The following is a 26,754-nucleotide window of genomic DNA, read 5'->3' as shown; positions in this document are numbered from 1 at the left end:
GCGGACGGAGGAAGCCATCGCTCCTTGTTCCAGGTCAGTTTGGCTGCAGTGCTTACACTGTTTCCTGCCCGTTGGGCTTTCACTAGGCTCCTTTTTCACGATAAATCTGCCCCCCCTTCTCTTTTCAAGGCTGCAAAGTTGACTGGTTTCCATGGGGCTAACACGGAGGGGTGAGCGGCTTGGGAGGATTTTCCTTACAGGGTTTGGCAGAAAATGTCATGGAACGGGGGTTTTGCAAAACGGGGAGTTTCCCCTTAAGGCTCCATCGCGTTCCCACATTCTATATCTGGATGGGTTCACCGGTTCGCTCCTTGCCTTGATCGGGGCCTGTAGTGTACATGCAGTGGGCGAAAGGAGTGAGGGGGGGGGGGAGGGATACTGGACAGGAAAGTCCATTGGAGTTGGCAGGCTAACAAATTCAAATAGGTAAATAATTAAAAAAGAAACTTTGGGGGCTACAGGACTTGGGATCCTGGGGTCAATCCACAGATTGCAAATCGTGTTTCAGGTACCCCAAATTGGGGTTTATATTACTAAACCAGAATCCAATCAACCCTATTGTGGTTTAATGGGACACATGAAAACCAGGACTAATGCTAAGATTGTTTAGCTCTTGCGTGACTCGTGCTCCTGCAAGAGATCGGAATCTTTTGCAAATTCAGGATGTTAAAAGGGTCTTTATCAGAAGGAACCTATATGTACTTGTAAGTAAAGTAAAAGCTAGATTATATGCAAAGACAACATCCCCACCAAAGTTTTTTAAAAAAATACTCTTGAAAGGGTAAAGAGGAAAGACTTGTGTGAGAATCACCAATTGTAATCCATCATTTAGAGACTTCCAATTTGTTCTGCATGTCCATAACTGAGTTTGTCTATTTATTAAATTTATATACCTCCCATCTCACTAGCTTAACTGATTTGGGACAGCTTACAATGCCATAAAAGCTAATAGAGAAGCATTAAAATTAACAATTAAATGAAGGCTAAAAATCCATGAGGATGAAACACTGCAGGGATTGTCTTTTTATGTTTGTCTCTTAGGGACAGCACCACACTTCCATATTTTCTCTCAGCCCCTGCTTTGATTTATTTATTTGATCAAATTTTGAAACCAACCATTTCCCTCACAAAGGGACTCCGGGCAGTGTACAAATAAAACATTAAAACCTAAAAAAAAGCATATAAAATTTGAAAGAGGCAAAGATGATTAAAATGCTAAAACTGAATTAAAATTAAAATTTTCAATTTTCCCTTGCATCAAGACTCTCCAACAGAAGAGACTCTTGATAGCTCCAGGTTGTAATGAGGGGTCCTGGGTGCTCTCTGAGCTTGGTGGTTTTCTTACAGACATTTCATTACCAAACTAGGTAACATCATCACTGCTAGAAGGGAGTGGGGTTGGGGGGGGGGGAAGGAGGGGAAAGATAGAAGGACAAAAAGGAGAAAGAGAGGAAGAAAGAGGAGGTGGGGGATAGTGGGATCCTTGCTGCTTTCTGAGCTTGGTGGTTTTCTTACAGACATTTCATTACCAAACTAGCTAACATCATCAGTGTTAGAAGGGAATGGAGTTGGGGAGGAAGGAGGAGAAGAAGTAGAAGGGCAAAAAGGAAAAAGATAAGGAGGGAGAGGACTGTGGGGTCCTTTGGTGTTCTCTGAACATGGTGGTTTTCTTGCAGGCATCTCATTACCCAACCAGGTGTCATCATCAGTGCTAGAAAAAATGGGGTATACAGGGAGGAGGGGGGGGCGATGTGTGGTCCTTGGTGCTCTCTGAGCTTGCTTGTTTTCTTGCAGATGTTTCATTACCCAAACCAGGTATTATCATCCTCATCAGTGCTAGAAAGAGTGGGATATATTGAGAGGAGGAAGAGGAGTGGGGGGGGGAGACGACAGCAGGGTCCTTGGTGTTCCCTGAGCTTGGTGGTTTTTAATTATTTTTAGGGAATTTTTATTTATTTATTGTTTATAGAATGTTTATTACAAGAAATGTTATTCCTTTTTGCAAATGTTTTATTTGTGATGCAATATGTTGCTTTTAAGTGTACATGTTGGTGCATGGTTTATGTGTCTCAAGGTGGCTGCTTTTCTATGGGCAGGCCAGGTTGGTGTAAGGCAGCTTACCAGATTTTGTGTGTTTCTGTGTGATACCTGGTTGTTTAGGTAATTGTGAGGTGGTTGCTGTGAGCTTCCTGGCTTCTGTGTTTTCTTAGCACTGTCATAGTTTGTGTGTGTGTGTGTGTGTCCTGCAGTTATCTACACATTAATAATGATCAAGTACTAATAATATTTCCTTATACATTTTAGTGACCTTTCCTTACATAATTGGTGTTTTCTTTCATACTTTTAGATTTCTAATTGCTGTTTCTGTTAGTTAGCAATTGATAAAACAAATCCCACGTGGAAAAGTATTTGAAGCCTTCTTGATTTCAATTGTCAATTTATTCATTCCTGAACATTCTAATATTTATTCATTTTCATATCTTTGTTTTTTCCACTGTTGTGCAGTATTCTTTTTTACTTAATTGTTAATTGATTGTCTATTGTTCATCGAAGTTCACATGAGTGTTGGCTGGTCTTTTTGCTTCCTTCTTTTTATTGTCTCTTTTGAATGGTGTGTAAATGTGATTTATGTATCTATTGATGCTTTATTCCAAATTTCCAGAAATTCACTAGCATCTCTGGATTTAACCTAGTCTAGGATGTTTAGTTTCCCAGTTTCCCATGGTTTATGGTTGATCTGTCCATGTGTTGTGAGATTAAGGAATTTTCATCATGTCTTCTGACTACTAGTTGGCATTCATTCTTCTGCCTGTCTGTCCTATAAAGTAGCTGTTACAGTCCTTACATGTATGTTGTAAATAACTCCTGTTTTTTTTCTTCTTCAGCTACTGGGTCTTTTGGATAACCTATGTTAAAATATTTTTGAGAGCTTTGTTGATTTGTGTGTCACATTGATGAGTGCAGTTGCAATAGTTTGTCAGTTGTTTCTGAGATTTTTTTTAAAAAAAACATGGCAGTGTTAACCTTTCCATAGCTTTTGCTTGTTGTGTTGTACTAGACTGAATGGTCAGACACTTTTTGATAAAGTAGCATGGGTATCCATTCTGTTGGATCTTGCATAGGTAGTCTGGTGTCCTGGGTGCTGAAGAGTGCTTGTACTCATCTGAATAATGTTCTTATATAGAACCTCTTGTGATACTTTTTTTAAAAATCAAACAGGGTGTCTTTTTCAATCTTACAGAGACTTCACTGAAGATTTTAAGTGTCCAGATTCAGTCTACATTCTTCAGCAGGAATCTTATTTTTCTTTAAGAACCAATTTGCTTTTAAGTTGTCCAATCAATTTTCAGATATATAGATATATATATACTAAAATTAAGTTATATATATATATATATATATATATATATATATATATATATATATATATATATATATATATATATATATATATATATATATATATATATATATAATTTGAACTTAATTTTAGTCACTAATTCATAGACCCAAATACATATATAAATAAAAGGATTACACTTTATTTTGCACTGTCATAATTACTGCTAAAACAAGCAATAGTTTTACATTATGTCAATCAGGTTTGTGTGAATAAAGACTTATTCATCTCACCTTGTATATTTGAATTAGGACATCTGTCCAGGCTCGCTTACTCACAGCCTCAAAGGTAGAGTCATCCAAAACATAAATATAACTCTCATCTTCATCAGATTTTTGAATCTTTACATAAAGATAAAATAATTCTGATTTACATTTTGGTTTTTTTCATCATCTACCACAATGAACTAATATTATCTGTTATCTGAAATAAAATTATTATTAAGATGGTCTTCATATTTGGGTGGCATTGAGGTGTAATAAATTACCATAGTAGTAGTAATAAACCTGTGGATGAACAAAATGCTGTGTCCAAAATTCTACATAAGTTTATAAAAATGGTATAACAGTCATACCAATATTTATTTGGTAACTTGATCTACTTTCAAATAAATGCACTTCAATGAGCTTAGATTGACATGCAGGAAAGAGAGGGAAAAAGCATGTTACATTTCCAGCAAACATCCTTTACAAATTTGTACATTTCTTTCTTGATCTAAGTTTTATTGAAGCACTACAAGCTGGCTATAGCTTGTACATAACTCACAACAAAATAAAAAGTTGTAGATTTACATATTATACTACTATTCATACAACCAGAGATATGTTTTTAATTATTACAATATATTAACATTAAAAATACAAAGTTTAGCTAGGTAAATTACCTTCAGCATAAGCTGTAAATGGGACCATATCACATAATCTTCAAAGTCAAGAAGAAACTGAGGCATAATGTGGGAAAGAGATGCTCCTTGACTTCTAAAGTCAACATCAAAGCAAAGAAAAAAAATAGAAACAATGCAAAATATTGGAAAAGAATGACTAACTTCAAGAGATTTTATCATAGCCATAAATATGAAATCTTATGATATCCTCTAAAAGAGATTTTTAACAGATTACTTTTTCTCACAAGAACAATTGTCCCTCTGAATAGAGGAGTAGACTATTGCAGGATTTTACAACCAAAGAATAGGAATCCTAAGAATACTTGGGAATAAAAACCATCGAATTCAATAGAATTTTCTACAGGTTAAGTATACATAGGTTTATGATTGCAAAATGCAGCATGAATGCTTGTTGAGCTTTTTGTAAACAGCTATTTTCTTTTCTTCTTTTCCATCCCAAATTGTAACTCCCTTTCTTATCTCTTCCCAGTTCTGTCCCTTTTCCCTTTATCACCATCTTATTTACTGCATTTGATGGAAGGAAGGAATGAGGGTTAATATATGTACTTTCACATGCTTTATTAATTTTACAAATTAAATAATCAAAACTATTTGCCTGTGAAATAAGTTAATATTTTTTAATTAATATTGATTTTATATTTTTGCTCTTACCTTGTTTATTTATGGAATGTGTATCGAATATATGTATGTATGTATGTATGTATGTATGTATGTATGTATGTATGTATGTTTTTTATTGTGGTTTTTGAGGGCAGTCAAAATAATAATTAGTATCATTTTCTTTCAGAATATTCTAGCATAATATTAGTACTTCAGTTAATATGTACACATCTGGAAAACCTTTGAAACTATGTGCAAATCATACTAGTATTTTCAAAGCACATACTTGAGAAAAGTGATCATTGTAGAATGTTGCCAGTGAAGCTGCACCACTCGTTGGATGGGATCAAAAGGCAAAACTTGACTTGAACTAATTCCAGGCAATAATTGTCCACTTAAATGAATCAACATATCATAAATTGTCTTGGTATCCTTACCAAGATTTAGCTTAAGTTTTTCTTCTGATGAAGTCATTTGAATTTTACAAATATCACTAGACAGAGGATAGAAAGAAATCTGTTTTATTATTAAAAGTAAGGTAAATTAAAGAATCTCCTACTGAATTATTTTGTTATTTTGTGGTACAGGTAGTCCTTGACTAATGAACAAAATTGAGTCCAACGTTTATGTTGCTGTGAAACATTAATTAAGTGAATTTTGCCCCACGAACCGTGCTGTCGCAGTGATTAGAGTGCAGTACTGAAGGCTACTTCTGCTGATCACTGGCTGCCAGCAGTTTGGGAAATCTCACCTGGCTCAAGATTGACTCAGCCTTCCATCCTTCCCAGGTCAGTAAAAAGAGGACCCAGGTTGTTGGGGGCAATATGCTAACTCTGTAAAACCACTTAGAGGGGGTTATAAAGCACTGTGAAATGGTATATAAATCTAAATCCTATTGCTATTGCTATATTTTTACCTTTCTTTCCACAGTTGTTAAGTGAATCACTGCAGTTGTTAAGTTAGTCACACAGTTGTTAAGTGAATCTGGCTTCCCTATTGACTTTGTTTGTCAGAAGGTCTCAAAAAAGCAATCACATGACCCCAGGACACTACAACCTTCCTAGGTATGGTCATTTACTAAGTATTTGAATTTTGATCATGTGACCATGGGGATGCTGCAACAGTCATAAGTATGAAAAATGGTTGTCACTTATTTCAGTGCCATTGTAACTTCGTATAGTAACTAAATAAACTGTTGTAAGTCAAGGACTAGCTGTATTTATTATTTGATATGCTGTCTGATTATCAACAGGTCTAGATAGCATAATAACTAAACAAGAACAACTGATGTAGAAATAAATAAAAAATAAAAGATAGGATCAACAAGCCCAAAAAGAAGGAAGCAAGGTGGCTTCACCCACCACCACCAAGGGTCTGGGCAAAGACTCAGGTCTTCAAGGAAGAAGGCAATCTAAACAACAATGGGAAGATGTGCAGATTTCAGGGAGAACATCATTCCACAGGGTGGGTACTGCTATAGAGAAGACACCCTTCTGGAGTCCTAATACAGGACATATTTTATGTGAAGGAACCTGGTGCACATCAACTATATTCTACTATATGGAAACTGTTATGAAAACAATGATAGAAAGGCTAAAAAAATCAATACACTATTGATGAACGCATACTTTTTCAGTTTTATTTTTTACTATGGAGAATTCACATGTAAGATTTCAAATATATATACTGTATGTAATTGTTAACATGCTGTTTGGTAATACAGACTCCTTTGGCAAGTAACTAATAATTGTCAGAGTTCCAAGTAACAGCCCAGATGAAATCAAAACTCCAAGGCCCAAGTTTTCCTCAAAGTATAAATTTATTAGGCACGTCATATTGGCATAGCTGGTGAAAACCCAATTCTAAAGCTCCACAGGTTTTCCCCACCCAAATCAAAATCCAAAAGTCCCCTCACTACACACAACCATCACATGCCCCAGTCAGGTCACAGTTCTAGACCCATCTATTCTGTGCCAGGTGCTGGTGAGAATGTCTTTGGCTCCCAGAAGAAAGAATGTTATTTTGGCTACATATTTCCCCTGCTATCTCTCCTCCCTTTCCCACAGCTCTTTTCAGCCTTGCTGTTGCAACCCTGAAGACGTTCCAAGATGATTCCAGGGTTAACAGGCTGCCCCTTCTCAAACAAAAAGGATGTCCTGCAAAAGGGAGGAAAAACACATAGAGAATGAAACTAACCCTGCTTCAATCTCCCCAACCTTCCCCTGTCAGCTCTTTGGGCTTCCCAGAATACTTGTCGTGAAACTGCTTGACTAATCTTTCAGCTTTCACATCCCAACTTTTCACCCAGGTGGCTGTCAACTCACAAAAGCATTTTTAGTCTGCTCTCAATTTGCCATAGACAGAGAGGGGGGAGCATATTCTACGCATAACTTCTGCCAGGGTTGGATCTCAGATTGCCAACGCTGGCTTGTGAGACGTGGTGTTCGACAGCCCATAGGAGTTCCTCATTGGAGAATGTGATTTATGACACAGACTGAGAGGAGAGGGGAAACAGGGTCAAAGTTGAACCATAAACTACATGCAGTAGAGTTGATCTCACTCGAGTAGATGCCACCATGATGCTCCTAATAAATAACTGGTTTTCTTTTGCAACTTGGCTCAAGACTCCTGAATTAATTAGGGCATCTGTTGGAACCTTGAAAGCAGGTCAACTCTCCTTTTAAAACCAATCAACATTACCAGGCTTTCTGAACCCGGGCACTGCAATCGCTCCCCTATATCTGGGATGGTTGGAGAGAAATTCAGGCAACCATGGTAGAGGGTGGGCTATCCGAAGAATGCATGTTGCAAGCTACCCAAAAGGAGGCAGAGATTTCTTCCAACCTGGCAATCCCAGGACCCATCAACCTGATGGGTTGCAACTGGAGCCCTCTCCAGACATCAAAGCTAAGATACCTGCTCCAGCTGCCAAAGCAAAAAGGTATGAGTATTGGTGGAGGTTAACCCCTAAAGCAGCTGAGGTTGAGTTCCCCCACCCCAATGCCCAGAAAGGGGGAAGGCCACTGAACGAGCTGGCGAGGTGGCTTGGATGTGGGACTAGGAACAAGTCAGGCTCCCAAAGAACCTGATGGAAGACCTGAAAAGTTCAATAGAGAAACTGAAGGAGGAGTTTGACTGGGCCACCATTTGTGATGGCCACCATCATGCTGTAATGGCCACCATCATGCCACCCAAAAGAGAGGGGAGGGACATCTGATCCTTTTGAAGTAAGGAGACACAGAATGGAGTGCAGCACCCCCTTCTCCACCCATTAGAAGGAGCAGGAGCTCGAAACAGCAGCCAGTCCCACTCCCACACAGCAGGCAGCCCACCCAGGACAGGCAATCTCCTCCCTCTCTCCAAACTAGTTCCAAGGAAGATGGTCAGCCACACAAAGCAAGGGCTTACAGAGGCCAACAGGAGGAGGGAAGAGCAATGAAGAATGTACTGCCCTGCTTCAGATGAAAATTTGATGGGGACTCAGACCAGCTAGCTCTATTCCTTGACTTTGCTAAGATTCACCTAGAATGCTATGGACACCTCTACCCTCCCACCAGAGCCATGGTAAATACCATCGCCGAAGGGCTAGAGCAGTGGTTCCCAAAGTGGGCGGTACCACCCCCGGGGTGGTGGTGGGATGACTTAGGGGGATGCTAAGAGGCAAGGGGGCGGCAGGGGGGCACTAAGAGGCAAGGGGGCAGCAGGGGAGGCAGCGGGGGGGGCACTAAGAGGGCAAGGAAAAAAAGATTGTGTTTTGTGTTGGCTACAGAGGGCATTACCCCTAGGTTGGTAGCTTCCCCTTAGCTAATTCTCAGATGGAAAGGAGAAACTTGCCAAGCAGAAGATGGACTGTTTAAAGCCCATCAGCATGGGCAGAAGGACGAAATTACTCAAACAAACCTGGAAATAGCTGCATGTTTCCCTTTGAGCAATGTCACCACCCTCCCCTCCAATCACCCCCTTCCTCCCAGGAGAGGGGTGCGCGCCGCTTCAATCGCCCACCCTCCAACACCGCCGGCGTCTTAACTGACTGGCTTGGCTTGTGAAAAGTTTTTTTTTTTAATGGTCGGTGGGTGGGGAGATCATGCACGATGTTGTTGGGGGGGGGGAAACCCTACCAATCGAATTCTAGTTGAGCTTGCAAGAGAGCTCTTTGCCACTGGTTTAAAAAACGGTCACATATTTCATGCCATCCTCTTCCTTTGCATGGAGATGCGGCTGGGTAACAGTAACTGGGGGGAGGGGGTGATGAGCGGAAGTGCGGTTGCGCTCTTTTGGTGGCATGGATTTTGGTTAGAGGGGTTTGGATTACCAGCAGGAGGAAGCTCGCATTGCAATATTCCATTTCTAGCCTTGGAAATACGGGTGTTGTTAAACTCACAGGAGCTTTCTTTGATACAGGTATAGTTTACTGTTGTGACTCAGCAGAGTTCTTCTGTGAGTCTTTTCGGGATACAAGATTCATTATGCAGCTGGGGCTTGTTAGAGGCAGGTTTGGTGATAAAAGGACGGATGCTGCCACGCCCTAGTCGCAGGAGTCAACGTTCCTTCATGCGTTCCTTGTTTGGTACAACATTGCTTGATCATCAATCGTGATTTATGGAAGATAAACTTGGATAAGTGTTTTGTGTTTCTTGTAACCCTGATTCAAGGCTACACTTGGAGAAGTGCATTGCTTGTAAGAGTTGTTTTGTATTCTGTTATCTGGTTAGAGACTGTATTTATGTTATTTTTGGGCTCGAAGCCAGTTTGAACTGAGAACTGATAAAGAAAGTTCCTTTTAAGTTTATTTGTCTTGCCATTTGTTAAGAGCCGTGAAGGGGGGACAGAACAGTTTACTATGTGTATATACTACTATAATATAGGTCAGGAGTCCCCAAACTTGGCAACTTTAAGACTTGTGGACTTCAACTCCCACAATTCTCCAGCCAGCATAGCTGGGAGTTGAAGTCCATAGCTATCTGGAGAATTCTGGGAGTTGAAGTCCACAAGTCTTAAAGTTGCCAAGTTTGAAAACCTCTGGTATAGGTTCTCCTGCTTGAGCAGAGGGCTGGACCAGAAGATCTCCAAGGTCCCTTCCAGCTCATTTATTCTAAAGCTTATAAAAGCTCCACTCAATGCTGGTTGCAGGTGGATTTTCTTTTAGGATATGTGTTTAGTTTTTGAAATATCCCCATTCCCATCCTCTCTCCTTGCGGAATTACTGGTTTTGAATAGTTGGTTCGGTGAGCAGAAGTTTAGCCATTGAAACCACGTAAGCATTTAAAGGCAGAATGTCTGTGTCATGCAAAATAATTGGTAATCTGAAGGAGATAAGATTATATTGTATGCCTTTGTATGTGTGGATATGTGCACAAATAAAATTTGCAGCAGGGTTAACAATGACCAGAGCACCTCTTGGTTAGCATAGCCAATAAGAAAATTGCCCAATAATATTAAGGCAAGTATGAGCAATTATCTGTCCATGATTGCTTAAAAAAATGACACCAGAGTTTCTTGTCATTTCTGGATGGGGAGTATATGAAAACAGTAATACAAATCTTAAAATTGAGATATTTTTTTTTAAAAAAAGGAAAAATAGATTGTACTTCAGTTTTGCTTAGATGTGTGATGTGAGTCAACCGTTTTTGATATTTAGACCACCAAATCCTAAAGACTATGCAGATGGTTTGGAAGGGGTTAGTAGCAAAGCTGGTGTTGATATTGTGGAAATTAATGAAACAGAAAATTACAATGATGCTATTGCAGGAATGTGACTATCCAGCTAAAGTTGTTTCTCTGACATTCTAAGACTTAGATGTCTGAATGATATCAGGATCTTTTTTTGATGGAAATTCCAGATTGGGTGATAAATCCATTTTCAGATACCAAGAAAGATGGGGTAGTGGAGGAACAACTCACAGAGCTGCAAAATGACATTGAGCTGAAGCCAAAGTTTAAGAAATCGTACCAAGAGTTTTGGTTACAGAAAGAAATTTCTGATCACTATCCTGCACTATGGACGTGATTAAGAAGCTCCTTGTTGCATTTCCAACATCATATTTGGTGGAACATGGCTTCAGTGTGGTCATCCAACTTCTCTCCAAGCAAAGAAATCGATTCCAGAGTACTGAACATGGTGATTTAAGACTCCTGCTAAGTGACTTAAAACCAGACATTGGGAAACTGGTATCACTTCATCGAGCCCATCCATCACATTAAGAATTTACTGAACAGGGGCTTCCGGGATGGGAAACTGTTGTTTTTAACAGCTCCGGATCCTTGGCTGCGTTAAGCTGTCTAAACAGTATCCATCAACTGTTTGAGTTTGATTATCTCTTCTCCAGGCAAAGGAGGAGGAGGCGAGCAAGCTATGTTTGGGCAGTGCTCCATTTAACCCCCCAGAACATAAATCTGGGGTGGGAAGAGGGAGCCGCCCGGTAACATAGTGGATTCTCTGCGTCAAGGACATCTTTTGCTTTTTTTTGCAGAACAAAGGCACACGTCCACCCTCAGCTCAAGGACTGATTTATTACTGATCTCAAAATGGGCAGAACTGATACTGGTGAACTTCTGATTGTATGTACAAGTCTTTAACTCCATTTTTTAAAGAATTCTTTCTGACAATTTACTTCCTAGAAATACACAGAAAATGGCACCGAACAGCTTTGTAGGAGGGGTCAGGCTCTGATGACATAGATTTCTATGGAGCTCAGGACATTTAAAGATCATTAAATCAGTAGTGATTTATTACCAAACTAAATAGTAATTACTGGACAAGCAGCTTGCCTGGATTTAGTAATTGGGTGGAGAAGATTAAATCTGGAATGGCTTCTAAACAGCAAAAACTCCCCCCCCCCCAATGTGTCTAAAAGTGCTGGTAATTCACCTGCTCCTGGGACTAAATTACAGTCACTACTCCCCCCCCCCAATCCCTTCCTACCCTTGCAGGGGAGCCTTTGACCTGAGAAATACTGCAAAAAGAACTGAGCACGGCCTTAGCCGAGGCTTTAAAAAATCAAGGAGCGAAGGAGCAAAGACCAACCCGTGTGATTACCAGGAGAAAGGAACAAGAGCTAAAAAAGTAACAAGCTTCACAACAAACACATGCTACCATCCAAGAAGTCGCAGGTTTTAGTTCAGAAGCAGTGGGTGGAGCCAGGCCGAAAATCAAACTACAGGATTTCCAGATGGCTCTTAAAAAGCTTCAGGGAGCTAAAGATGACAACTAAGTTCTTAACCTGGAACATTAGTGGCTTAAACTCCCCACAGAAAAGGAAGAAAATAAATCATTATCTGAAACAATTTAAGAATAACATAATTTGCCTGCAAGAGACTCATATTAGATCAACTGACCAGAAATACTTGATTAATACAAGACTTGGACAACACTTTGTAGCTTCTGCTCCTGAGAAGAAAAATGGTAGAGTTATTTACTTAAGAAAGGACATGAAAGCCGAATTAATTGAAGCAGATTCTCAAGGAAGATATATTGCAATAGAACTGGTATTAGAAGGGAAAAAGATACTCTTATTGGGAATATATGCTCCCAATCAACAACAAGATAAATTTTATAAAATGCTCCATAATAAGTTAGTACATTGGGACTATAGATCTTGCATATTACTGGGTGACTGGAACGGTGTTATGGATACCAAGAAAGACAAGAGGGGTCTCCGGCAAAATATCCAAACGCGAGCGAAACTACCCAAGTCCTTTTTCAATATGATGGATGATTTTGAACTGAGAGACATCTGGCAAGAAAGGAATGCAGAAGAAGATGACTTTACATTTTTCTCCGATAGACATCAATCTTTTTCTAGGATTGATTTCATACTAACAACCAATGATTTGCTTTCTAGGGTAAAGAAGATGAAGATATGTTCCAGAGCTTTATCAGATCATAATCCGGTTTGGATGGAACTGGAACATGGGACGCAAGCAAGAAGAACTTGGAGATTGAATGAAAACTTATTTAGATATGAGAAAAATATTAATGAATGTAAAAAATTGCTAAGAGAATATTTTGTTTTTAATATTAACAAGGGTGCATCTATGGAAATGGTTGGGACGCAAGTAAAGCGTATATGCGAGGAGTTCTAATAAATTTAAATAGGTTACATAGACGTAAACAGGGGGGGGGAAAGAATTGAACTAGAAGAAGAAATCAAGAAGAGAGAACAACAGTTAATACTAAACCCAGGAGATAAGAAGATTAAAGAAGCAATGATTTTATTAAGAGAGCAATTTAATATGCTGATGTCAGACCAGGTGGCTACTAACTTGCTATACGCAAAACATAACACTTTTTGTAATGCAAATAAATCTGGTAGATGGTTAGCATATCTGATTAGGAAGAAACAGAAATCTCATAATATATCGAAATTACATTATAAAGGGAAAGAAGTGTATCAACACGATGAGATCCAAAAGGTCTTTCGTGAATTCTTCACAGGATTGTACATGAATGACAAAATACAAGGTTTAGAAATAGATAGATACCTGGATAAAGAAAAAATACCCATAGTTAAAGACGAGCAGAGGGAGAGATTGAATCAACCAATAACTTCGGGGGAAATTCTCCAGGTAATTAAATAGCTAAAGGTAGGGAAAGCACTGGGTACAGATGGGCTGACATCGGCTTATTACAAAAATTCACCATTAGAAATGGTAGAACCTCTTAAGGAACTAACTATTTAATAAGATCCAAATGGAAGGGAAGGTACCCCCATCTTGGAAGACAGCCTTCATATCCCTGATACCAAAAGAGGATCAAGATCTTAGTCAACCAAAAAATTACAGACCTATTTCATTACTTAACATAGATTATAAAATTTTTACTAAAATACTAGCGAATAGATTAATGTTGGTTATTCAGCAGTTGATTCATAATGATCAAACAGGTTTTATACAAGGGAAATAAATGAGAAGTAATGTAAGACAAATTGTTAATATACTGGAATATTTGGGAAAGAATAACCTAATCCCTGCTGCGCTTATATTTCTAGATGCAGAGAAAGCCTTTGATCGAGTGAATTGGCAATTTTTATTGAAAATAATGCAAAAAATGCAAATAGGAGAGCACAGTACAAGCTGCCCTAGGCTGGCAACCCCCACACACTTGCAGACAGCTACAAAGCTTCCTAGGATTCGCAAACCTCTACAGAAAGTTCATCCCCTCCTTCACAAAGATCGCCAAATCCATGACGGACCTCTTAAAGACAGAGAACACAGAGGCAAAGCCCCCCAACCTGGGACAAACTCTACAGTGGGACCTAAACTGCCAAAAGGCATTTGAGACACTAAAAGAAGTATTTGCAAAGGAACCAGTACTAAAGCATCCTGACCATGAAAATCCTTCATTATCCAAGCAGATACCAGTGATGTGGCTCTGGGAGCAGTGCTACTCCAAAGAAATAGCCAAGGAAACCTACAGCCCTGCACCTACACCTACTGCAAGCTCACAGACACAGCGAGACCATGGGCCACATGGGAAAAAGAGGCTTTGTGGTGACATGGGCAATGCTAACCTGGCACCACTTGCTGGAAGAGTTCAAAATCTGGACTGACCATAAAAATCTGGAGACCCTTAGGACCCCACACAAGCTATCGCCCAAACAAGTCCGCTGGGCTCAATACTTCAACCAGTTCAACTTCGTGCTAAAGCACGTTCCAGGCGGGAGGAACTTTCTAGCTGACACCCTCTCCCGCATACCCAAAGTAAAAATGTGAATGGGAGCACATAGTAGATGCCATCGTTCCCCCTACTCAATTCACATTTCACCCCTTGGTTGGGGGGACCAGAGCTTGTCAGCTTGCTTTTTATACATCCTCAGTGCCTTCACCAGGGCTCGTTTGTTATTTTCCCACCCCCTCTTCAAGGAATCCATCCAATCGTTCAGAAACATAGATGATGGTGGCTCCATGGGCAGTTCTGGCATAAGGACAAATTCCATGCCACTGGTAATCTGAAATGGGGTCAGACCAGTACTATTATGCATGGCATTGCTGTAGGCTACTTCCACGAAAGGCAGCAGATCTGTCCAGTTGGGCTGCTGGTAGTCCACATAGCATCTCACGTATTGTTCCATCATGGTGTTTGCTCGTTCCTTTGCCCCATTTGTGCTCAAAAGGAAAGCCGAGCTGGTGGATCCTATGGCCCTCAGGAACTCCCTCCAGAGCTTCTCAGTAAATTGGACTCCCCTGTCAGAGATAATTTGGCGGGGGACCCCATGCAATCTATAGGTTTGTTTTATGAACATCCTGTCCCAGTTTTTGGTGGAGAGCACACCTGTGTAGGCAGTGAAGGGGGCTTGTGTTGAGAATAAGTCATTTACAGTCCAAATGATCATGTTACCTCCTCTCTCCAGGAGCTCAGCTATAAAATTCATGGCAATTTCCTCCCAGGGAGGACTTGGCTCAGCTACTTGCTGAAGGAGCTCAGGGGGCTTCCCTGGCCTCTTCTTCAAGGCCGCACAGGTAGCATAGCTTTTTACATAGTCCTCCACGTCTTTTTTCATTTTTGGCCTCCAGAACTGTCATCTGGCTGGTGCAGAGTCTTGAGATAATCAAAGTGTCCAGCCAATTTAGTTTCATGGCTGGCTGCAGGACCTGGAATCTCAGGGTGGCAGGGATAATACAGTTTGGCCTCTTTCCATTCCAGTTTATTCTTGAGGGTCAAGGCGTCTTTGTTGCCGTTGAAGCAAGAGTCTGCAGAGAGGGCTGTCTTTAGTGCTGAGGTCATCTGGTCACTTCCGATCAATCAATTCAATCAATTTATCAATTGATAAATTGATTGATTGACCTCCAATGGGTGGCTGTCATTGGGCTTCACCCTGGGTGGTGACTTGGACCACCGGCTGGCAGGTGGGAATGATAGCATGGATAATCTCCTCTCAGTGGCTGTTGAATTGTGCCTTTCTGGACAAGGCATCAGCCAGCAGGTTCTTTTCTCCTGGGATGTATTTTAATTCAAAGTCAAACCGCTTAAAGTATTGTGCCCACCTGACTTGTTTGGGGGAGTTTTCAGGGTGTTTTCAGTGCCTCTAGATTTTTGTGATCAATCCAGACTTCAAAGGGCACTTTACTCCCCTCTAAAAAGTGTCCCCAGGTGAGGAGACCAGCGGATTGCCTAAGATTCCTTCTCCCAGACTGCCCAATGTCTCTTGGTGTTGCTAAGTTTTTTGGAGGTGTAGGCACAAGGTTGTAGCTGGCCCTGGGTTTGCTTGTAGCAGAACTGCTGCTATGGTTACATCGCTGGCATCCACCTGGACCATGAACAGTTTCTCTGGGTAAGGGTGCTTGAGGACAGGTTCCTCTGTGGATAGTTTTTTTAAGGTCTCAAAGGCCTGCTGACACTCTAGGGACCAGGCCAGTGGTTGGCTTGCCTTTGGGTGCTCTCCTTTTCAACAGTCCCATGCGGGGGAGTGCTACTACAGTGAAGGCAGGAATGAATTGTCTATAGAAGTTGGCAAACTCGAGGAAACTCTGAAGTTGCTTGTGGGTGCATGGGGACTACCAGTCTAGGACAGCTTTTACTTTTCCTGGCTTGACACTCAGTAGCCAAGGTAGTCCAGGTCGTCGGGTGGATCTTTTGACAGCTTTGTATAGAGTTTGGCTGCAAGGAGTTTCTTTAGGACTTGATGCTATCCTTGATGTGGTCCTCTAGGGTTTTACTGAAGATGAGAATGTCATCTCCGTTGTAGAACTCCATTGTAAAGGTGCTCATGCACCTTGATTAGCTGCATGAAAACTGCAGCAGCTCCTTGTAATCCAAAAGGCATCACTTTGAACTGGAAGCTACCTAGTGGGCAATTGAAGACTGTTTTTTCGGCTTCCGGGGAGTGGCCTGTCGCCGGTCGGCAGCTTAACAGAGCTGCCCCCAGAATTCAGGTTCGTTATCTACTCAATATCAAGAAGATAACTCTTTTTTCAGACAAGAAAAAAGCAGTGAGGAATCTCAGCTGGTAAGAATCTTCTTTGAAGTTCACAGTTTGTTTTTTTGTGAGCTGTGGACGGAGGGGGAGGATCAACCCAAAGCTGAGTCATTCAACTCCGACCTGAACTTCGCAGCTGTTATTCACAGCACAAGACAGGACCCCTCCCCCTTAGGACAATCTTTAGAAAAGAGACTATTAAAAATCAATACGAGCAAAGACCAACTTGTGAACTTTAAAACCTTTCTCTATCTGAAATACCAGCTTCAATGTTATAAAAACCTCTTTTGTTTAATTGTCTTCAAAATGGCGTTTACAGCTTCTGCATTTGTTATCTCCGGCTTCCTGCTACAGAATCAAAGAAACAATTTCTTATAATTTAATTAGAGCTACTCCCTTAAAGCTTTCAAGACTCTTTGTTGTTGATAAAGAGACATTCCAAACATTCCAAACGGACTTTCTCTTTTGAAATCCTCCGTAAAACCCCTTGAAAAAAAAAAAAAAGAAGGAAAAAAAGGGGGGGAGGAATTTCTTTTTCTCCACATAGCACAGTGGATTAGTAATTTAGAATAAATAATTAAAACCAAAATATAATGGCATCCAAATTAACCTCTGTCAAATTACCTCTGAAAACGTCTCCCATACCTGGTACAAAGTTGCAGCCCCCACCATCTATGCCCCCTAGTGGAGATGTACTAACAAAAGAATTTTTTCTGGAAATGTTCAAAGAATCCAGAGAACAGAACTTAGAAATGTTTAAAGAATTCAGAGAACAGAATCTAGAAATGCTTAAAGATTTCAAAGTTGAAATAAGGAATGAGATGGAAGTTCTATATGACAAATTCGATACCAGGGTCACTAAAATGAATGATAATATGATGGGAATTGTAAATGTGATAACAGAATATATTTCTGGAATGGAAGATAATTTAGAAACTCTCAATGAAGCTAAAACTAACCTGATATCCAAAACTGAAGTGGTGGAACAAAAAATTGATAATGCTGAAAAACAAATTATTATGATACAGTATAAGCAGATGGAGTTGCATTAAGAGTGAGGGGGCTGCGTGAAGAAAAGCAGGAGAACTTAAAGCAAATGTTTTCTGAAGCTTTTGACCGTCTGGTGGGAAAACCGGGATCCAATTTTGATTGGCAGATTGACAGGATTTTTCGTGTTAACTCATGGGCGGCAAAACAAAGGCAACTTCCCCGAGACGTGGTAATATACTTTGTTACAAGAGAATCTAGAAATATAATACTACAAGAGTCTTACAATACTAAGCTTCAAATTGGTGGACAGGACCTGATTGTTTTGAAAGAAATACCACCTCAGATGCTAAGAGCCAGAAGAGATTATGCTTTTCTGGTGGAAGAGCTCAGAAAGCGTCAGATACAGTACAGATGGGATGCCCCATTCGGTATTATAGTTACAATGGACAAACAAAGATATCGTCTCAGCTCTGTATGGAAAGCTCGTGATTTCTATCATAGGATTCTGAAGATGGGATACCCTGAACCTTCGGGATATGGTGAAAAACCACGAGACGAACAAGATAAACAGCAAACCACACAACCATCAGATAAAATGTATCATCTCCCTCTTCCGGAAGGGCAAGGAGTCAAGGAAAAAAGATCCAACCGTAAGACCACCAGACAAACGGATAAACAAGCTACTATGCAACAATCTCAATAATCGTTGGCCATTGATCAAGGAGCTACTGCAACAAGCTCAGAAGCTGTGGGAGGAGCCAAACCAAAGGTGAGACAGGCCTTGCGGGAGGCTCTAAAAAAGCTTCAGGCAACCAAAAATGACAACTAAGATTTTGACATGGAATGTTAACGGACTGAACTCTCCACAGAAAAGAAAGAAAATATTTCATTATCTCAAACAGTTTAAGAATGACATAATTTGCTTGCAAGAAACTCATATCAAATCAACCGATCAAAAATATTTGTTTAACCCCAAACTGGGCCAACATTTTGCGACCTCAGCCATGGAAAAGAAAAATGGCATAGTAGTATATTTAAGAAAAGACATTAAAGCTGAGCTAATTGAAGCAGATCCCTTTGGAAGATATATTGCATTAGATTTAATCTTAGAAGGGAAAAAGACGTTACTTTTGGGAATTTATGCTCCTAATCAACAACAAGATGGATTTTATAGAAATCTTCACGCTAAATTAGTACAGTGGGACTTTGAGTCTTGTATATTGTTGGGTGACTGGAATGGCGTGATCGACACCAAAAGAGATAAGAAGACAGCTCGCCCGAACACCAAATTTCGAGCTAAGTTACCCAAACCCTTTTTTGACATGCTGGACGATTTTGAATTGCGAGACGCTTGGCGCGAGAGGCATGCAGAAGAATATGACTTTACCTTTTTTTCCAATAGACATCAATCTCTTTCAAGGATTGATTTTATACTAATTACAAATGATTTACTTTGTAGGGTGAAGAAGACAAAGATTATGGCGAGAGTTCTTTCAGACCATAATCCAGTCTGGATGGAATTGGGAAGGGTAGCTCAGGCAAGAAGGTCCTGGAGGTTGAATGAAAATTTATTTAGATATGAAAAGTATGTTAATGATTGTAAAAAATTGCTATCGGAATATTTTGTTCTCAATATGAACAAGGGTACATCTTTGGAATATGTATGGGATGCAAGCAAAGCGTATATGAGAGGAGTATTAATGAATATAAACAAAATACATAGACACAAACAAGGGCAAAAACGAAAAGAATTGGAAGAGGAAATTAAAGGGAAAGAGTCAGAATTAACATTGAATCCAGGAGATACAAAGATTAGGGAAACAATTGCTATATTAAAATCTCAGTTTGATATGCTGATCTCTGACCAGGTAGCTACTAGTTTATTATATGCTAAACATAATACTTTCTGCAATGCAAATAAACCCGGTAGGTGGTTGGCTTATCAGATTAGAAAAAAAAGGAAAGCTCGAAATGTATCCAAATTGTGTTACAGAGGGAAGGAAGTGTTTCAACAGGAAGAGATTCAAAAGGTATTTCGGGAATTTTTTACAGAGTTGTATAAAGGGGATAAAATTAAGGACGGAGATATAGATAAATACCTAGATAAAGAGAAAATCCCCCTAGTTAGAGAAGAACATAGGCATAAGCTGAATCAACCTATAACCTCTGGGGAAATTTTGCAGGCAATTAAACAATTAAAGTTAGGGAAAGCACCAGGCACAGATGGTTTAACAGCTGTTTATTATAAAAATCTACAGTTAGAAATGGTAGAACCCCTCAGAGAACTATTCAATAAAATTCAATCGGGAGGGAAAGTGCCTCCTTCGTGGAAGACTGCGTTCATATTGTTGATACCCAAAGAAGACCAAGACCTTACCCAACCAAAAAATTACAGACCTATTTCATTACTCAATGTAGATTATAAAATTTTTACTAAAATATTAGCAAATAGGCTAATGGGGGTAATTCAACAACTGATACATACCGATCAAACTGGTTTTATACAGGGCAGACAGATGAAGGACAACGTTAGATTAATTATCAACGCTTTAGAATACCTGGGAAAGAACAATCAAATCCCGGCCGCATTCATATTTTTGGATGCGGAGAAAGCCTTTGATCGAGTTAATTGGCAATTCCTGCTGAAGACATTGCAAAAAATGCAGATAGGAGATGGCTTTTTACGGTCAATTGGTGCAATATATCAGCAGCAAACAGCCCAGATCATTGTCAATGGAAGTCTGACAGACTCCTTTCAAATTGAAAAAGGTAGAAGACAGGGCTGTCCTCTGTCCCCATTATTGTTTATTATAACTTTGGAAATACTGTTGAATAAGATACGGGGCCTAGGCGGTCTAAAAGGGATTAAAATTAGACAGCAAGAATATAGAGTCCGTGCATTTGCGGATGATCTGGTTATAATATTGGAACAACCGCAGGAAACTAGTAGGGTATTATTGAATACGATCAATCAATATGGTCAAGTCTCGGGATTTAAAATAAATCTAGGAAAAACCAAAATAATAGCTATAAATATGACTATTAAACAGAAGGAAGAACTGGGGGCGATGCTAAGATGTGAGGTAGTTAAAAAAGTTAAATATCTTGGAGTTAATATTTTAATCTCAAATGGGAAATTATACAAGTATAATTATGAATCACTTTGGCATAGTACACAGTTGGAGTTGAAAAGGTGGGAAAAACTGCATTTGTCCTTGCTGGGTAGAATAGCGGCAGTAAAAATGAACATTTTACCAAAATTTTTATTTCTTTTTCAAATGTTACCAATACTTAAAAGAGATGCGAATCTTTTAGAATGGCAGAAGGGTATCAACAAATTTGTGTGGGCAGGAAAGAAGCCGAGGGTAAAGATGAAAATAATGCAAGATGCACGTGAAAGAGGAGGATTGAAATTACCTAACTTAAAATTATACTATGACGCAGTGGCATTATCTGCAATTAGTGATTGGATTCATCTAACTAATGACAGAATTTTGAATATCGAGGGATATGACTTGTTATATGGTTGGCATGCTTACTTGTTATTTAACAAAAAAACGGATAAGAAATTTAAAAATCACATCTTAAGAAATGCTTTATTGCGGGTTTGGAAAAAATATCAACATAAATTAAATGATAAAGTGCCCATGTGGGCAATTCCTAGACATGCAATTGAAAATATGAATGTAGAACAAAAACACGATAGAACCACCTATAGACAACTTCTTATCTCAGAAAGAGGGGTGATGGAACTAAAATCTTTAGAGGTACTTAAAGAAGAGAAGGTAGTTCAAACGTGGTTTCAGTATGGTCAACTACAGGCTAGGTGGAAAACAGATCAAAAAATTGGCTTTGTAAAAGTTGAGGATAATTTGTTTAAACAAATAAGAGATCAAAGCTCAATGCATATAAAGAGGATATATAATGTATTAGTACAGATGGATTCTGAAACGGAACTGATTAAGGATTGTATGATAAAATGGGCTCAGAATATCGAGGAACCAATAATGCTTGAAACATGGGAAAGAATCTGGGTAAGAAATGTGAAATTTACACAAGCACAAAACTTGAGAGAAAATTTTTATAAGATGTTTTATAGATGGCACCTAGATCCTAAAAAGCTTGCCTCTATGTATCCAAATGTTCAACCTAAATGTTGGAGATGTGGTTCTTGTGATGCTACATATTTTCATATATGGTGGACATGTCGTAATGTCAAGGCATTTTGGATAAAAATATGGTGGATCCTGCAAAACATCTTTAAAAGAAGGATAAAATTTACCCCCCAGTTGTTTTTACTGGGTATATGTATTGATTTTACAGCAGCAGAGACTAATTTGGTTCTGTATTTAATAACGGCAGCAAGACTCTTGGTGGCGCAGTATTGGAAGAAGAAAGATTTACCTACAATTCAAGAATGGACTTTGAAAGTTATGAACTTAGCCGAAATGGCCAAAATCTCAGCATATCTCAAAGAACATTCAAACGAGAGATATAAAGGAGACTGGAAAAAATGGATTGATTACATAAAAAGTAAATATGGGACTAAGAAACTCCAGATAGCTTATGCTTAGTATCAGTAATAATTTAAATTGTTTAAAATTTGGGCAACAGTAAGAAGCTGAGTTCAATGTAGAGATATTTTAGACTGTGATTGTTCAAAAGTTATACCACGTATGGTCTTTGGGAAGTCGGGGGGAGGGAAGGGAGGTGGGGATTTAGGGGGAGGGGGGAGGGGGGAAATACAATATGTGTTAAATTCCATGATTGTATTTGTATACTGTGGCTTTTCAATGTTAGTGCGAAAATAGAACAAACCGAATTTACTGGAAGGTAATAGATACCGAAGGAAAGAGTCGAGTGAAAGAAGAAGGAGGGTGGAGAGGGTGAGAGAGAGGAGGAGGAGAAGGGAGGGAGGGAATGGAGAGGGAGTGATAGGGTTAAGGTTAGAAAGAAGGGGAGGGGAAGTAGGCGTAGAGGGGTGTGTGAGAAGGAAGAATGAAAGTTGGAGGGGGTTGAAAGAGGGTGTATGGCGGGCCAAGGTGGTATACTGGGTTTGTATTGTAGAGGGCATTTTCTATATTCAATGTTATATGCCCTGATTAAACACAGTGAATATGTGATTGTATAGAATGAAAACATAATAAAATATATATAAAGTAAGACTGTTTTCCACTTGTCTCCTTTAATGTGGACTCTGTAGTATGCTTCCTGCAGATCTAGCTTGGTGAACACATTCCCCTTTGCTAAGTGGACTAGCAAATTCTTCATTTATGGCAGAGGGTGTTTTCCATGCAAATAGCGTTGATTCCATGGAAGTCCATGCAAAACCTTATTGACCCATTCTTTTCTTTCAATAGCACTGGAGCTGTGACCCAGGACTTAGTTGGTTGGATGAAACCCCTTGCCAAGTCAAAGTAATGCCTTAGATCATCCATCTCCCTGGGGGTCATAGAATACATCTTGGGCTTAGGGAGTGTAGCTCCTGGCGCGAACTCTATCACAGTCAGTGGGTTGGTGAGGGGGAAGGGTGTTGCAGTCTTGCTCGCTAAATGTGTTGGCCAGGTCCCTGTATTCTTTGGGCACCAGGGGGCAGATGGGCAGTGCGCCAGCAACAGCAGCGGCTTTCTCACAAGGGTTCAGGTTGTGATACGGTTTCATATGGCTACTTCTGCTAGAGTGGGATGGCAGTGGGCCCACCCCTATTCTTTGCTTGGGTGAAATCTGGGTGAAATCCAGGTACATCGGGGTACATCATAGGACAACAGTTTTTGAACCAATGTACCTCAAATGGGATAACTTAGAGAACGCATTCACAATCCAAAATCCATGACTCCCATGGAATCAAAATTTGGCAAATTTTATACAGTTTTATGACATAATACAAATGGAGTAAAACATTTCCATGATCAGTTCCTGATGTTTGACTGCTATACAGTTCAACATGGACTGTTTTCAAGATAGATAGATCTTTGAACATCTTCCTGAATTTTTAAGAACGATTCTACTGAAGGCAATGCATTAGATGCTTCACTATTGTTGAAAACCCTGAGAAATCTGGTAAGGAAATACCAGTGAAACAATGACCTAATAAGTTAAGAATTGTCTAGTTTACAACTATAAATATAAATTGCCGCTCTTTTCTCCAACTCATACTAAAATATTTCCTAAGTTTAATAAAGCATTCATTTAAAAAAGTTGTTTGTGATAACAATCTGCTCTTACCGTCTTAGAGAATATGGAATTGAAATTGGATTTGGTCCTTTAGACCAACCAAAAAGAGTAAACCAGTTCTGAGCTGCCATTACAATTTTCTGGAAGAAAGTATATTTTGCTGTGTCTTCTACAGGAAAAACTAATTCATCAGATGTATTCCTCCTAACCCATTTATTTTGGATGATAGCCTCCTGCTTCTTTATGTTTTCATTTTCAAGGATCTTTTCCAGTTCTGCATAAAAATACAATAATTTAGTTATCATTGTACCACTTTCTAGCACACCATTACATATTATTTAGTTATTTAACATTCAGTTCTTGTTGAAAACAAGATCAAATATTTCAGATATGTCCAAATATATGTAATTATGCTCCAATAATCAGTAAAGTATCTATTTCTTACTTTAGAAATATAAGTAGTTATCCAATAAAATAAAATTCATAGCTTCTTATTGGATAGGTTAGACTGATTATGAATATGTCATTATTTGAGTGATAAAATTGATTATATACCTAATCAATCAATCAATCAAACAATCAATCAATCAATCGTTTGGCATCCGCAGCACACTAGTAGCTCATACTTAAGTGGTGGTCTACCAGGACATTTACCTGTCACAGGTATTACTGTTGAACCAGTTACTGCCTATCCTGTACCTGGACATCTGGTTTTTGCTTCCTAAAGGTAGGTTCTTACTTTTCTTCACACCATCCAACAACTGCATCCTTTTCTTTGTATTTTTTTTATTTTCAAATATATGTAAGTATTGAATACATGAACTGTGTGGCATCTGGGTATCATTAGTTTTGATAACAAACAATAGTAATAATATTGACAATTTTAGTAATCTAGTTACATTAATCATACGCACATCATTATAATAATATTACCGTATTTTTCAGAGTATAAGACGCACCGGAGTATAAAAGACACCAAGGTTTTGAAGAGGCAAATTGTAAAAAAAATTTTTTTTTGCACTCTACAAACCTCCCTAAAAGGCCCATTTTTCATGAAAATGCCCCCCCCTTTTTAAAAAGGATATGAGTAGCCCTTAGGAGGCTTGTAGAGTGCTCCTAGGGGGTGGGAGGAAATGAGCAAAAAACAGTCCATTTTTAATGAAAACAGGGCTGTTTCCCCCCCCAAAAAAAGGACATTAGGAAGCTTATAGAGTGCTCCTGGGGGCTGCGGGGGGGGGAGGTAAAATTGAGCAAAAAATTGTCCATTTTTTGCTCATTTCTGCCCTCCCCAGCCCCCAGGAGCTCTCTGAAAAACTCCTACAAGCTATGCATGGCCATTTTGGTGAAGGGGCAGGGTTTCAGGAGGCAAAGAAATGCTGTATTCAGTGTATAAGATGCACCCAGATTTTCAGCCTCTTTTTTGAGGGGAAAAAGTGGGTCTTATACTATGAAAAATACAGTATATATAATACACTCATCTTTCAACTTCTTCCTTTCCTCTACATATTGATTTTAGAATATTATATAGAAATATGCATAATAATATTTTCCCCCTTTCTAATTTCTACCTTTATTCTGAATAACACAAATCTTATATTAGTAGGTATTCTATTTCTATCCATCATTTCTTGCCCGTTTTAATATTTCAATTCTTGTTGATTTTTGGAATGTTTTCCATACTCCTTCCTTGGAATTTTGTATAAATTACATTAGTCATACTCCTCTCATATATAGCAACATTATAAATATTATGATTAAAATTGTTAACATTGTAGTATTTGCTCAACCATGTATATAATCCTTCATCATGTAATTATTCAGCATTTTAATATGCATTACTAATAACTATAATAACATTATTTAAGTGTACATAATATAATTGTCAGGTGCTCCTTCGTTTAATAATCAAGAAAGAAACCACTCAACTCCATGCTTTAGAATTAAGTGTACTTTTACTAATTACAAACGATGAGTAGCAAAGCAAAGCTGAGTCTGAGTAAAAAGGTGCGAAAGCAATAGATATCATGTATAATTCAATCCCCTCCCCTTGGCATCCCATTTCATAGTCCAATAATAATTCACCCAACTGTAAGGTGGGAGATGTCTTCAAAAAGCATCATCAAGCTGGAATGCTCAACAGTTAGCCTTGGCGAGAAACTCCCTTCTTCCACATGCGCAGATAGATAGTCAGGATAGCTCCTAATAACAATCCTCAAGTACATAATGATTTCCCTCCCAAATACCATGCCCCCCTCCCCGTTTCAATGGCAGCCGAAAAGCAGCAGCAAAGCAGAGGCTGACATCTGGCTCTCCCTCAGAAAAGGACAGTCACACCTGCAGAAATGAAAGAACACAGACAAACAAACGAACAACATGACATAGAAGGGAGAAAGGGGAAGGGGAAAATTAGCAATCCACATAGAAATCAGGGTTTGTCAGGGTAAGTAGAGTAGAACTTGCGGAGCAGACGAGGAGCTCGAACATGGGACTTGTCAACCCATGCAGTGTGTGATGGGGGAAAATGCTTCCAAGCTAAAAGATACTGAATACGGTTCCTCCGTTTACGAGAGTCCAAAATTTCCCGGACTTCAAAATGCTGCTCCCCCTCTATCAAAAGTGGGGTGGGCGGATGCGGAAGTGGAGTCCTCAATGGAGAAGTATGTTCTGGTTTCAGGAGATTAACATGAAAAACAGGATAAACCCGGTTGAGATGCTTAGGCAATTGGAGACGGACGGAAACAGGGTTGATGATCTTGACAATTGGAAACAGG

General features: G+C 39.3%; 1 protein-coding gene across 1 annotated transcript in view; it reads right to left on the bottom strand.

The window, feature by feature from the left end:
• CFAP47 (cilia and flagella associated protein 47) overlaps window positions 1-26,754 on the bottom strand; it is a 583,307-nt gene that overhangs the window by 376,460 nt on the left and 180,093 nt on the right. Inside the window, exons 29-32 of the mRNA XM_087721802.1 lie at window positions 24,035-24,257; window positions 5,191-5,397; window positions 4,284-4,377; window positions 3,634-3,741 (exon numbers count right to left, since the gene is read on the bottom strand). Coding sequence (XP_087577928.1) covers window positions 3,634-3,741; window positions 4,284-4,377; window positions 5,191-5,397; window positions 24,035-24,257 — 632 coding nt within the window. The remainder of the gene's footprint in view (window positions 1-3,633; window positions 3,742-4,283; window positions 4,378-5,190; window positions 5,398-24,034; window positions 24,258-26,754) is intronic.

The sequence above is a fragment of the Thamnophis sirtalis genome, unplaced genomic scaffold (genome assembly GCF_051295495.1).
Source record: "Thamnophis sirtalis isolate CommonGarterSnake01/CBP01778 unplaced genomic scaffold, rThaSir2_p1.2 scaffold_8, whole genome shotgun sequence".
NCBI lineage: Eukaryota > Metazoa > Chordata > Lepidosauria > Squamata > Natricidae > Thamnophis > Thamnophis sirtalis.
The sequence above is the reverse complement of the archived record's forward strand: the minus strand, read 5'-3'. Positions and strand labels throughout refer to the sequence as shown.